The following is a 14,592-nucleotide window of genomic DNA, read 5'->3' as shown; positions in this document are numbered from 1 at the left end:
ACTAGGTGCCTTGGGGTACGGCAGGTACGTGACCAATGACCCTTTCCACCATAACAGAAACACTTATCCTCTGTTGATTTACTCTACCCGATATTTCTTTTTTTTATCCCACTTCTGGTGAGATCCTCTCTTTTGAACATAATTCTTTTTCCGTCCATAGTTTTTCTTGTTATTAAAACTTTGCCATTTACCTCTTTTGGGATAATAATTTATCGCATTTACTTCAGAAAATGGGGTGGCGCCAGCTGGGCGCGCTTCGTGATTTTTTAAAAGCAACTTATTATTGCGTTCAGCAACAAGAAGGCAAGAAATTAACTCAGAATATTTTTTAAATCTTTTTTCTCGATACTGCTGCTGCAGGAGCACATTCGAGGCATGGAAGGTTGAGAAAGTTTTCTCCAATATATCATGATCAGTTATCTTTTTCCCACATAATTTCATTCGTGAGGTGATTCGAAACATTGCAGAATTATATTCATTTATAGATTTAAAATCTTGTAGACATAAGTGCGTCAATTCATATCGGGATTGAGGAAGTATCACCGCTTTTTTATGATTATACCTTTCTTCAAGGTCTTTCCAAAGATCTGCAAGATCTTTTAATGTGAGATATTCATTTTTCAATCTTTCATCAAGATGACGACGAAAGGAAATCATGGCTTTGGCTTTATCCTTCTGAGATGCATTATTTTCAGCCTTAATGATATCTCCAAGATCCATTGAATCAAGATGGATTTCAGCATCTAATATCCATGATAAATAATTGTTTCCATATATATCAAGAGTATTGAATTCAAGATGAGAGAGTTTCGACATAATAAAAATTTGTTACCTGAGTCTTCCTAAAAATTTGATCAGAATCTCGTGCTGATAACGTGTTGTGAAATAAATAAGAAAGATGTTCTAAATATAAAATAAAGATATGTAAATAGAAGACTCTAATATTAATATAATTAACTTGATAAAATAATTTATATATTTATATGTAGTAACGTAAAGATAGATAAAGAGAAATTATTAATAGTGTATAAAGAGAGAAGATAATTTTATTGTTGTAAAGGGAGAGAGAAAAAGGAGTTTTTATAATTATATGTATAAAATTTTTTTGTTTCGTCCATTTTTTTATAGGCAAATAAATTCTACGTTCAAACTTTATTAATTATGCTATGTCATGTGAATTTGTTCCTTCCAATATAGAAAATCAGATTCACCCATAAATAAACATTCATCCTTATGCATCCATATCGTAACAAATGCCACTATTTTCTTATATCTAAATTACCCCTCCATATTATTTATTTCTCTTGATCATATAAAAATAAGCATACAAAGTTAAGCGTAATTTAACAATAATCAATAAAAAAGTAACATTATTAAGCCAACTAGAATATAAGTTTATTGTGAAATGAATAACATTTCAATTTTGTTTTCTATATCCTATAATAAGAATAAACATCTTTTTAAATATAATCACAAGTTTTAACAATTTTTAAAATATAATTAAAAATTAATTTAACAATTTTAATAATTTGAGTTAATTAAATATACTATTGAATTAAATTTTGATGTATTAGTATGACACATATTCATCTAATCATATCTTTTGAATGATAAATAAATTATTTTCGTTAATATAATATTATATAATTAAATGTATATAAAATTTATTTATACTAATAAATAACAATGCATAAAAAGTAAATTAAAAAAAAATTCCAAACAAAGTCGCAAATCCACGGCAAAAAAAGGGTTTACTAAAGGGTGTGTTGGACTTTGGAGTTGGTAAGATAATTGAGTTAAAGTAACTAGGGTTTTCGCATCATCTGTTTACCTCAGTCCAGAAAACACAGGTAGAGATCGAGAGAGAGATCGAAAGAGAGAGAGAGACGTTGGTAAAAGAAAAAGATGGGAAGAGAAGCACCAAAGCAGCAGCAGCAGCCGCCGGTTGCATACACAGTAGAGCAGCTTGTTGCCGTAAATCGATATAATCCCGATATTCTTGCCGATCTCGAAAACTATGTCAACGAACAGGTTCCTATTCCCCTCCTCCCCCCGTCTTCTTCTTTGGGTTTTTCTTATATCATGTAAAAGTCTCTCAACATCACAAATTCCTTTTTGTTTTTCACCAGGTCTCGTCGCAAACCTACAGCCTCGACGCAAATCTCTGCCTTCTTCGCCTCTACCAGGTAAATAGTTATTTATTATAATTTTCGTTACTATTATTTTTTTTTTTTATTTCGTCACTGGTTTTAGGATCAATTACTTAATTCATCTCACGAAGTTGTTGCTGGTTCACAAATAATAGTTTTTTTCCCTTTGGATTTATCACTGCAGTTTGAACCGGATAAAATGAGTTCTCAGATTGTAGCCCGCATTTTGGTTAAGGTGTGCTTAATACGCTTTTGTGTCTGGTTTCGATTTCATGGCACTATTTGTATTGCTTGTTGTGATAGTTTATGTCAGCACATGATTAAATCTCTTATTTACTTGTTTGTTTGTGAACAGGCCCTTATGGCAATGCCAGCTCCAGATTTCAGCCTGTGTCTCTTTTTGATTCCTGAGCGGGTGGTATGTTTCTCGAACTAGTCTCCTCTTGCAGCAGTTCTTATTGATTTTCTGTACATATAAGTAGAGATTTGAATAAATGAATTTATAACTAAGTTTACAAAATCAGAAAGGAGTTTTGCAGCCACTGGTGTTCCAGGAATGTTGCATTTGTATTTGAATTGGGCTCATTGTGTTGATGATTAGTTCAGTTTTGTTTTTCTTTTATCACACTTTGTGCGATGTTAATATTTTTTTTTATTTGTGATTCTTAGCAAATGGAGGAGCAGTTTAAGACACTGATTGTTCTGTCACACTATTTGGAGGTATGCAACAGCTTTGTTATTCTAGCCTTGGGCACTTGTTTGAAATTATAAGCTAATCCTTGTCTACTCCTCAGACAGGAAGGTTTCGTCAGTTCTGGGATGAAGCAGCAAAAAATCGTCATATAGTTGATGCCGTTCCAGGTATTACATTATGTATTTTATTTTATAATTCATGGAATAATGATTATTGGCTGTTTACCAATCAATGAATTTTGAAGAATGTAAACCAGTAGATAGATTTGAAATTTCTATTCACAAGAATTTAAAGTTTGGTCATGCTGTTACTGCTTAAGTATACTTTGCTCCATCTGATTAGTTGTGTCAAGTGCCATTGGGAAGCTTGTTTGTCTTGAAATTAAGCATGTATATGATATATCATTACATAATTTACTACTATTACAAAATGCTGTCATATGTTCACTCTTAGTGCTCATGTTTGTCATAAGACACTGACTTCAATTGGTAATCAAAAATTCAAAATGCAGGATTTGAGCAGGCAGTCCAAGGCTATGCTATTCATGTCCTTTCCTTGACTTACCAAAAGGTTCCTAGAACTGTGCTTGCTGAGGTATGCTTGTAATTGTGCTTGTAGCATTGTTGAAGCTTGAGTTCATATATCGCTGGAACCAAGTACACATTCTCTAAGTGCTAGTTGAACATGTTTGAGGTGATGGGATGACACATGTTTATAGTACAACAATACTAGGGTTTAATATTACTGTTGACTGGTGTTCTGAAGTTTGTTGGGAACCGTGGTTTGTATGAAGATTGTTTTTGTTTTCATTACTTTGTAATACGAGTATGATTGTTGCATTGATCTCTGTAACTACAAATTTTAAAATGGTTTGTTCTTTGTGAAATGCACAGGCAATCAACATAGAAGGTTTATCCTTGGACAAATTCCTCGAGCACCAAGTAGCCAACTATGGTTGGGTCATAGAGAAGAGCCAAGGCAAGGGTCAGCTCATTGTCCTTCCCAAAAATGAATTTAATGACCCAGTTTTGAAGAAAAATTCCTCAGATAGTGTACCATTGGAGCATATTACTCGCATCTTTCCCATTCTTAGTTGACTTTTCCACAGCTGGACTACATTTTTTATTTATTCCACTGGAAATTTGAGATCAGTTGCAACAAAATCTAGTGGTGCGCCTTGCTTTAGTTTGATATTTGGTGGACTTATATCGTAGTTTGCTCAGATTTTGCATTAATATCGGGAGAATTAATTTTCTTTAATGCGATTAATTATCCACTAAATAGCAGCTGCTGCTTTTTATTTTTATTGTTATTTTTTTGGTATTGAAACGGGGCAGCATTATTATTATTGAGCTTCTTGTTTTACCTACTAGATTTAAGTGTAATTATTAAATAACAACTATGTTATGTATACATTAAAATCAGTTACTACTATAAAATACATGTTAGAATATAAAATACATTGAATTCTGTATTTTATATAAAATATAAAATATAAAATATACATTGAAAACTAACTAAATATGTATTTATACACATAAATAATAGGTGATTTTAGTAGTTAATTTTAGTACATAAAGACGGAATAAATTTTGTTATGGCCTTGAATTCTGTGGCCTAACATGTATTAGGCGAGAAAACCAGTTGCGACTCATTGCACCTTGGTTTTTATTTCTTACGATAGCGTGAAGAATTCTTTTCCTTGTGAACTTTCCAGCTTAGAATTTCACTAGCATATGTGCCTAAAATTTAAGAGTTATCTACTAAATCGAAACTCAAAAGATTTGATAAAAACAACCTTAAAAAATTTGAATGACAAAAAAGTTTTTAATTTGACATACGTACCCATTCATCAATGAATTTCATTTCCGACAATGTTGAATGCTGATCTAGCTAACGGAATGGATGCTAACTCTTAATCTTTCATTACTTATGTGGCATTTTAAATAATTTTCACTTCTTTAATGCTTAGTCTTTTTCACCTCTCAGCTTTCACCTACTACGATTCATAATTGTTTTTTGTTCCGTTTCATTTCGAGTTCATTTATTCAATTTGAGGTAATCATTAATCAACTTGTGGCTTGTACATCAAATCTTTGGCTACCGTGTTGAGAAGTATCTTCTTTCTTTGTTGGTAGTGTCTTGGACTTTCTTGCTATGCACTTTGCTCGCACCATGTCTCCATCTTGCTCCATGATTTGCAACCAAGAACCGCTACAGAAGGGAGAGTGACAACTGAACTATTAGTGTTTAGGGTTCACCCAAATTGAATTGGGGCTTTTGTATTTCCAGCTTGTACATTGTTAAAATTAATTAAAAATAACACAAATAATGAAAGACTAAAACAGTTGGCCAGATCAACTACCCCATTAGCCAGACCAACATTTAATGTTAAAAGCACATTTTTGTCATCCGAATTTATCAAGGTTATTTTTGACTTTTTGTTGACACCTGAATCTTTTGACTTTTGAGCACCAATTCAATAGTGCTCGTGTTGTGATCCAACTAGAAACTGAACCAGTTTGCAATGAAACTAAATAAGTTAGGCTCTTCAGTAGTTTACAAAATGATCAGTATCATAGAAAAAAGTAGCATTGGGTAGGGTAATTTGGAGTTTACAGGAAATTTATTGCTTTTCCTAAGAACCGCAAAACAGAAAAACACTACTATTGGTACTAAGCCCAAATAACAGTGTTCTCATGAATTATACATTGCAGTAAGTTATTAAAAAGAATCAATTAACTGCAATTCTAAGAAGTGGAGGTCCCACTAGACAGGGTAACGATATGTACAAGTGCACCTACTATCATATTTTAACTGGTGAAAAGGGTTAAGAAATACAGCCAGCTGCAGGGAAACAACATGATCAATAAAGGAGATAAGAGCGGGAAAACTTAGAAGAATTTTTACAACCGTTTGCTATGTACTCTTTTTTGCTATGCTTCTTGGGATTTGATGGAGATTTTGCACCAACTAATGCTGCATGTCACTACCAAGAAAGGCCCCAGGATTCTTCCTTAGCATCTTACAGAGAAGCCTACTCAAATGTAGCCCCTTTCCTTATCATTGAGCTCTTTCTAGTGTTCTTCTAATCAAGCAGAGGACGCCAACTCAATGGGAAAGATGTTCGTTACTATCATTGCTTGCTTGCAGATGTTCTCAATGGCAAAGTGTCTGACCATAAGTTACCCATTCAACAAAAGTGTCAGGGAATTCATCCGGCACGTTGGACTTGGCATCATTTTGTGCATTACCGCAAGATAACTCCGATTCAGCTCGTTCCCTTCCCTGATAATTATATTTCACAGAATTATTACTTGTATTCCCTCAGGGATGTCACACACTTGACATATGGTGACACCTACTATGATCATTTTTAATCGGTATACTCCTACTGGTCCAAGAACGGGATTGATTTTTTATTTGGTCTGTTTTGGTTTCCTTCCCAAACAGGATAAATCCTTCGTTTTTATAAAAGGCAAGTGCCTGCTGGGTTTAAACAAGATCTATGCTACAAGAACTAGATACATTGCATTTTAGTGGAATCTAATATTATAGTATAATCAGAAGGGTAGTAAAAACCTTGAGGCTGGAACTGGCCAAATCACTAGTGGATGGAGCAGCTTCTACCATTCCATTGGTAATATTTTCTGAAGAAAGCCCGGTAACTGGAGAGTTGGTAATTGATGACCTGCTTTCAGTTGAAAGATAAACACAACTGTTTTTTGTTAAAATGAGAATATATCTCTCAAAGGAAGGACAGAAATACAACAAATTTTGGAGATGATCAGAAATCAGGAGTTACTAGCACCCCGATATACTCAGTGAGAGATACTTCACTATAAAATTTATAAAATCTAACCATACCCCATTGTGCTCTTATATTCTTTCCCACAATACAACATTCTTGATGGAAGGAATACATAATGACATAATGTTAGAAAGTGTCACCTGTCATATAGCTCATCTTCACATGAATTTCCAGAAGAAGATAGCCAATCCAAGTCAACAAAGTTGGAGCAGCTGAAAGAATCCCCGTGATCAGAATAGTAAATATGGTCACTGTCATGGAAGCGTTCTCGTTGCATGTCTCCAAAAAGCTGTCTCCGAGGCATTGAGGGAGTATACCTACATTGGGAAAAGAATTAAAAAATTGCATATCATCACATGTGAACTTGTATGGACAAAGCAGCAACTGGCAAAATTCCAACATAAGTTTCCAACTAATATCAGCATGGTGGGAGCCTATTAACAAAGTTTAGATTTCAAATTAGAAATTGCACTCTCTTAATTGGCATTCCAATGTTCAAACACATCAGAGGCTAAAAGTTTGAGAAGAATGTCTCGAATGGAATAAACTTCTTCCATCTTCCGGTTTATGCAAGTTCATGTGTATTTATTATGTTAGTTACTATACGGATGTTCTCAAACAGAAAGATTGCTAAATTCTCTCATGAATCATGATCACAGTACAAAAGAGAGAAGATGCATAAAATGGGATGCTGACAAACTATCTCCTGTACGAAACAGATTGAAACTCAAATTGGCATGGAGACAATAAAAACCTTGAAAATGACATGTCACTCTCAGTAGTAGATATATCAGGAGATGACTCGCAAAAGGGCTTGCTTGCTTCTCCAGATCGGTCTGGCATGCTTGCATTTGAGAATTGTTCATCCTTGGCATCCGGTGCTGACATAGGTGTAGAAGTATCACGAAGAATGTTTCCGTCTGAGAAGGATCTCTTCATAATTGACCTAAGAAACAAAATTTCAGAGTTACCACAAAGGGTTAACAGCAGATATTTTTAATGGAATAGCTGCATGTTATCAGGACATTTTGCAGCAAGGTCGTAATTATTATGAATGTGGTATCTATATACTCCTCATTTCTGATACTCTCTAGACTTGTTCGTTGTATATTATCTCAAACTTGACACTTGTGCTTTTGATGATCCCACATGACCATAGTACTGTAAGGATCAAAAGGGCCAATACTAATCAAATGTTCTGCATATATGTCATTTATTTCATCAGTCTTTCTTATTTCTGGTTATTTGATTTACTTCAGATATTTAAGCCTAGATCTATTACTACTACTATTTTACACTGGCTGTTATAAAAGATCACCACTACTGGGCATATGTCTATTTTTTTCCCCTAATATCTCCTAAATGCAACAATTTAACCAAGTTTTTTAAACTAGAATTTAGTTTTAGGTTTTGTTATCTTCCGGGGTGAGTTTCATAGATCACGCAATACTATAAGGAAGGAGATGGCGAACAGCTTAAGTTCTAAAGAGTAGAAACCTTTACACAAAACTGATTCATGGAAAATTATGCAATAAAGGTATCTTCTCGTACATAAATAGCGTTCAGATACCTTGCATCATCATCTCGATATCTCCCTGCATCAAAGTGCTGATCTGCACCCAACTCCCATAGAGCAGGTTTACCATGTGGCTCTAAATCTCCCAAGAATCTGTGCAAATTAGGTAGGAAAGAATCACCTCATGATTGTATAAAAGAGTAATCATTGAAGATCACAGAAAGATCTTTACTAACAGGAAATATATAACAAAGGCATCAACTGCCAAAAATAGACAGACAAAAACCTGCTATGATTTGAGACAAAAGCAAGAAATGCAGGGAGATTGGAGAGTTCAGTCCATCGACAATGTTTTGTTAATTTATTTTACAGTGTATAAGCAGAATTCTTATTTACCTTTTCCTGTATTATCAAACCTTCTTTACATGAAAAGAAATTTATTCATATCCAACTCAAAAGCATACTATAAGATTCTTCCAAAAAAGAAGGGAGGGTAGAAACAGAACACACAAGCAACAAACAAACTGGATAAGCAGGATTCTATGATTAATAGATACAAGTCAACCCCTGCAAATGTAACTTGGAAGCACATGAAAGATAAGAAAATGCATTATTGCAGTCCATACACATTAATTGCATCTTGTTTCTCAGCATCCATATATGCATTGCTGTAATAGCGTTGAAGAGTCCTAAAGAACTCCTGTGACTGTATTGCAGCTCTCCATTGGCCTCTCCTCTCCGAAAATATCTACGTAGAAACAATAGTTAAAAGAAAAAAACCATCAGACAATGCTGCTGAACTGTTATGTTACACCATACTACATATCAATTCAATAAAATAATTTTTATATACAATCCAATGACAACTTTCATTCCGCCCATTTAATGATAAAGCGGAATATAACAGGAAAGAAATAAAAAAAGAGCTAAATGTTGATCAGCCTATCAGCAAGGTAACTCCATTCTCACAAATGCAAATATGATTCAACTCTGAATAATGCATAACATCAATTAGTTGTATTCATCATGCCAAATTTATCAATGTTCCCTAAAAAAGACACATGATAACAAGACAGTTGTATAGCATCCAATTGCTATTATCTGTCTCTGGTTTATCCGTAAAATTGTTGAGGATGATTATTAAAGAAGTCTCCTTTCTTTATCCCCCCCCCCCCAAAAAAACAAAAAACCCCCCACCCATTAAAAAGTTCAAGTAGGTTGATGATTATCTCATCTACTGCAAAGAATAATTTAGAAGGCCACAAATTGATGTAGCAAAAAACATCAATTCACAAGGTTAAGCTCTGAACTGCAGACTGAAATTGCAACTACAAATCACCTTATTGTGTGCAGCAGAACCACCATACTGATGTGCAAGTGTATCACCCATCCGCTCATAAAACCCCATAAGATCATCAGCTACGGGATCATTGATGTCAATCCTTGGGTGTTCTATAACTCCCAAAGCATGGAGCTGGCGGCCAAGTGCAGCCAACCCATATGCATACTGAGCAACATTTGTGCGATCTAAGCAGTCTATGCAATTGGTCCTGAGCACACCCCTCTGCAACATGGGTGGTTTGATAGAATTATTTCCATCAGCATCATTATCTCGTCCACTAGATTTCCTCTCTAAATTATTAGCATCCTCGTTTTCATCACCAACATGTCCAGCAGGTGACAAGCTTTCCTTATCGACATTACTGGAAGCCAAAATTAACATCAGTTCACATGAAAAGCCAGTGAAACAATTTCCAGTATTCCAACTCTCCACAAAGGATTTATTGCTTTTTTAGTTAACATTGCTTGCTTTGTTCTGTGAAAAAGTGTAAATAACTTTTCTTATGTTTTATCTCAAGCCACTACACAAGTACACAGAACAAATCTAAACAATGTTGAAAAGGCAATTGAAAATTTGTAATGAAATGCAAAACTTACTCAGTACACGGCCATTTGAGATAATCTTCTGACCTCAATGTTGGTGGTACTTGGCAGTAGAAAAAACCAGTTAATGTCAAGGCATATGAAGCCACTTTGCCCAAAAGCATCAACACATTTGTAGCTTTGCTGGAAGTTTTTCCCCAAAAGAAGAGAGAAAAAATAAAAGAGCCACTTTTGAATAAGCTTACTCAGAACAAACAATGCAGTTCGCATCAAAGGATAAGATGAAAGACACCAACCTTTGAAAATGTTTGTGCAGATCCCAGTGAAGGAACCTAAGCCTGTCCTCCTCAGATAAATCTTTATTAATGAAATCTATTGCATTAGCAAACTCGGAGCGAAGTATGGATTCACGAGGCTTCTTCTCGTGCGTCTGTTGTAAAAGCATATCATTAATCTCCTCAAAAAGCTCATAAAACGTAAATGAGTCAAATATAAGACACCAAGCCCATCGGCAGAACTTCTACTGTCATTTTAGTATTTAATGTTCTGAGTTTTAGAAAATATTATTATAACATAAAGCTAGTCAAGACATTACCAGATATAACATCAATGTATCATCGCAACCAAGATGCAAGAAAATCTAAAATTGAGATAATTAGATTATATGATAACATGTAATATATAGGGAGGATTATGGGAAGTTACCTTTATTAAATTTAAAATTATTATGGGATTTCCATATCTTTTCATAAGATTTTCAAAATGAAGTCTGGTGGCTTGATAATTCTGATCCTTCTTTGACACTGGTGGGAAGAAATGCTTTTATTAGCAAACATAAGGACACTAACACGTGAAAGGAAAGAAGTTATGGGGGAAAAGATATCTTTCCAAGTATTGCCATATTCATGAAATTGGAATACATACGTATAATATCTGGTTTAATATTTAGACGTGAAGTTTCCTGCGACCAGAAAAGAGGGATCGAACCACGGTTCTGAACAACAGAACTTATTTGGATGGGTAGACCTTCTGGAACATCTTCAAATACGATTTGTTCTGTCTCAACATCATTAGCAACTCTACCATTCTCATTCACACCTCGCCTTAAATATCTGCAAAATAAAAATATATAAATAAAGCCATGAATTTGCATGTATCATTTGAACTTGAACACTTGCAGCCATACCCATCCTTCAAATTTTCATGATTGCATTACAAGCAAAAGTAAAGAACATTTCTGTATCATTTCATATCTAGTACCCATTACACATTCCAACTTCAAAGGCATAGTGACCAAATCATGAGAAAGGCAACTCATATACTGTGAAGGTTTCATACTATATGTTATAGAATCAGATGTATAACACTATAACCAACCACAGAATATACATGATCACGTTGTAACAAGTTACAGTGTTTAAAAAGATAAAGATAACACAATGAAGACTACAGACCTAGTTCCAGCATAATGACGTGATCGCCTTGCAATGAGCGTGAGTATGAAATCCTGCCCAGATATCGTTAGTGTGTCCTAGCAAAGCCACAAGTTAAGTACCATAATGTTACTCGGCATAGCAGGGATTCGGCAAATTGTAAAGCCACCAAATATTTGAAAAGATTACTCAACTAGCTTAACAGTATTCAATGGAATTTTAAAGTGTCGTTCATCTCACCTGTTTAAAATAGCCATAAACTAGAGCAACTGTCCAAAGAGTATTCTGGAGGTGATTCCTAATTCCTCGTGTCAAGAATTCATTCCACACAAACATGGTCTCATAAAGGACATGGCCTGTCTCATTATCACACATGTTTCTTTGAAGACTACGCATAATGTGATATGAGTAGCTGAAAAAGAAATCCTTTGTAAGGTCGACTGTGCACAGCAGCTTCTTGTATCTAAAATACCGATGAGAAAAATCATATAAGTAATAAAAAATGTGACATTCCAGAATAACAGAAAATGAGGCAAAAATGCTGCGTTTAAATTCAATGATGGCACAAGGGAAAAATAAAAACACCTAGCACAGCACAATCATGTCCTATTTCATCATTGACAAATTGCCAATCAAAATAATTTCTCCTCAACAAATCTGTGCCACTGTTTTATAAGTTATTTTATATATATTTGGATCAAATAGGAAGAATGTATCAAGAAATTTTTACATGAGGTTCTGTTCAAATTAAAAGAAATATGAACAGAGGAGTGTAAACATCGGACAGAGGGATATAATCAGCAGGATAACTAAAGACGAAAGTAAAATTAGAAAAAAGAAGAAAAAAGAAAGAGACTTAGTTTGATAGCATGTGGAATTGTAAAGACCTGTTTTCGTGTTTAGAATTGATGATATCAGGCCGAACCAAAGAATTAGGCAGCGGAATCATCTCAGTCTTTGAGACAGCATATACTGTGTGACCACAGATTGCACCAATTTGCCTTCTTTTTGTTATAAGCAGCATGTAGTAAGGTCCCAGAAATTTGATGAACCCTAAAGCATAGAAGCAGAATAACATATTATGATAAGTGCTAATAATTTGTCAGCATGCGCAGAAGACGTTATGGATCTACATACCAACAATTCCATAACAAGTTGTAACAAATTTCAGGCCACCCGTGGCCTTGTTACCCTCATGTATCCGGCGCAACAGATCAGAACATTCACTTTCTGTGTATGTGGTTGAATCTTCACGCAAGTTTAGCTCACAAGGATCTAGGCGATCAATCTTTAACACTCTCCAATATGTCCTGCTCTTGTCCCTTCCTATCATATAAAAGTTCTGTGGCATAAAACAAATTCAAAAGGTAAAACATTTTAAAGAAAAGAAGTGGACAATAAGCACTGCAACCTCAACAAAGTTTCCAATCTTATAGCCCACTATTTCTTCCAAACAGTTCATACTGCGAAGCATCTAAAGCTTGAAATGAGGCTCACTTTAAAAAGATGAGTTTAGGCAAAAGATACATAATACTTCGAGGTTAAAAATGACTAGGAAGCATCAATATAATCTCAAACGACAAGACAAAAAATAACATTTCAGAAAGACAACGCTGAACGAGGTTATAAACTCTATGAGTACTTTCTATGGTGCATATTGCAGTCTACCATGCAAAATCAGATGTTTTGAATGCTCAGCTGGTTTCATGCTTCATCCAAAAACATTCAACACTGCAATATCAGTACTAATAGCCAGTTGCAAGATGACGAGTGCCGTATAACTACAAAAGCTTATAAATACATAAAAGCTGTAAAAATCCCTTTTCACTTGCATGTTAACTTTACATGAATATGAATCAGAAATCAGTACACTGATAAAATCTTTGACCTGAAGTGAAATAAAAATTACACAAAATTTTCAACGATGCGGTACAAATCACATGAGGAATTCAAAGAGATCTTACTACAACAATAGCAGATACCAAACTAGAATAAAATTTAGCAAAACATATGAAAGAAATAAGAAAAGGGAGATTACCGATCGAGTCTCGTAGAGCCTGAATTTCTGCATACAAACGTGCGAAGGAAGACTAACTTCTTCAGAGGCAGGAGGAGGAGGAGGAGGAGGAGAGTGAGGAGAAGGCTCATTCTCTGAAGACGCCATGACTCTTTCTGTCTCAGTTTCAGATCCCTCCCCCGAGCCTCAGGCTCAGGGAAACTATCAAAATGGCATGCAAACAGTGCCACCAAAAAAACGAAGAAGAAAAAAAAAACTTTTTTTTTTTTTACCAGAATTCAGAATCGCCGCATTGCAGAACACAAAACCATATCCTGAACTCTAGGTTGCTTGCTTCAGATACAGTATTATTTGTCAAACACAGATTCGAAATCATTAATCTCCCATCATAATTTCAGCTCCACCACCAGAACCACCAATCCCACCGCCTTGCAGCTATACCCACCTATCTCATATAACCCAATAACGACCCAGTATTCCTCACTTGAGCTTCAATACACCCAGATCAAAAAATTGACAACCCAGAAACAAAAAATTGAATTTTTATTTTCTTTTTCTATATCTATATATCTATATGTCTGCTATTATTGAGTTGGAATATGCCTTTGTACCTTAGGGTAGAGCGGAAACAGCATGTGGGTATTTTAAATATGGAATCTTTTTAGAAAGGGAAAACAAGATACGAGGAGAAGATCAAGCACAGAAAACTGGGTAAGGAAAACTGGAAAAAGGAGAAGATTTCGGAGGTTCCAGAACAAAAAGTTGAAAACCACGGGTGCAGAAACAAGAGCTTCTAATTATTGATTCAATGTTTTTTATTTTCTATTTTTTATTCTATTTTTTTCTTTAAAAAATAATTTTATTTTTCTTCCGAACGATAGTGGAAAAGAAGGGCAGATGTGAGCAACAATTAAAAGTTTAAAACTACATCCCATTCCAAAATACATAATTTATATTTATATTTAATTTTTTTTTACGGTATTTTTTCACAGATCAAGGATTAATCTATCAAATTAGAATTCATTAAAGAATTTGTTGTTAGCCATCAAAATTCGAACTCCCAACATTTATATAACAAACTAATAAA

General features: G+C 34.6%; 2 protein-coding genes across 3 annotated transcripts; one reads left to right on the top strand and one right to left on the bottom strand.

Annotated features, from left to right (window-relative positions):
• The first annotated feature begins 1,747 nt into the window (after nucleotides 1-1,747).
• On the top strand, nucleotides 1,748-4,125 carry LOC112696269 (eukaryotic translation initiation factor 3 subunit K). 2 transcript variants are annotated; one of them, XM_025748942.2, is made up of 8 exons: nucleotides 1,748-2,031; nucleotides 2,130-2,186; nucleotides 2,335-2,385; nucleotides 2,506-2,568; nucleotides 2,820-2,870; nucleotides 2,945-3,011; nucleotides 3,356-3,438; nucleotides 3,738-4,125. In XM_025748942.2, exons 1-8 carry the CDS (start codon nucleotides 1,906-1,908, stop codon nucleotides 3,939-3,941), a joined length of 702 nt encoding a protein of 233 aa, XP_025604727.1. In that variant the 5' UTR covers nucleotides 1,748-1,905; the 3' UTR covers nucleotides 3,942-4,125. The 2 variants fall into 2 exon arrangements, with proteins under 2 accessions (XP_025604727.1, XP_072092697.1); XM_072236596.1 differs by lacking the exon at nucleotides 2,130-2,186 and having other exon boundaries at nucleotides 1,775-2,054; nucleotides 2,306-2,385.
• Nucleotides 4,126-5,402: 1,277 nt separating this feature from the next.
• On the bottom strand, nucleotides 5,403-14,438 carry LOC112696263 (phosphoinositide phosphatase SAC3). The gene is made up of 16 exons (XM_025748930.3): nucleotides 13,527-14,438; nucleotides 12,626-12,830; nucleotides 12,376-12,541; nucleotides 11,729-11,951; nucleotides 11,510-11,586; nucleotides 10,980-11,167; nucleotides 10,761-10,858; nucleotides 10,352-10,485; nucleotides 10,110-10,238; nucleotides 9,511-9,874; nucleotides 8,798-8,919; nucleotides 8,226-8,324; nucleotides 7,410-7,601; nucleotides 6,796-6,972; nucleotides 6,427-6,535; nucleotides 5,403-6,132 (listed from the first exon to the last, which is right to left on the bottom strand). Exons 1-16 carry the CDS (start codon nucleotides 13,650-13,652, stop codon nucleotides 6,004-6,006), a joined length of 2,538 nt encoding a protein of 845 aa, XP_025604715.1. The 5' UTR covers nucleotides 13,653-14,438; the 3' UTR covers nucleotides 5,403-6,003.
• Nucleotides 14,439-14,592: the final 154 nt, after the last annotated feature.

The sequence above is a fragment of the Arachis hypogaea genome, chromosome 1 (genome assembly GCF_003086295.3).
Source record: "Arachis hypogaea cultivar Tifrunner chromosome 1, arahy.Tifrunner.gnm2.J5K5, whole genome shotgun sequence".
NCBI lineage: Eukaryota > Viridiplantae > Streptophyta > Magnoliopsida > Fabales > Fabaceae > Arachis > Arachis hypogaea.
The sequence above is the reverse complement of the archived record's forward strand: the minus strand, read 5'-3'. Positions and strand labels throughout refer to the sequence as shown.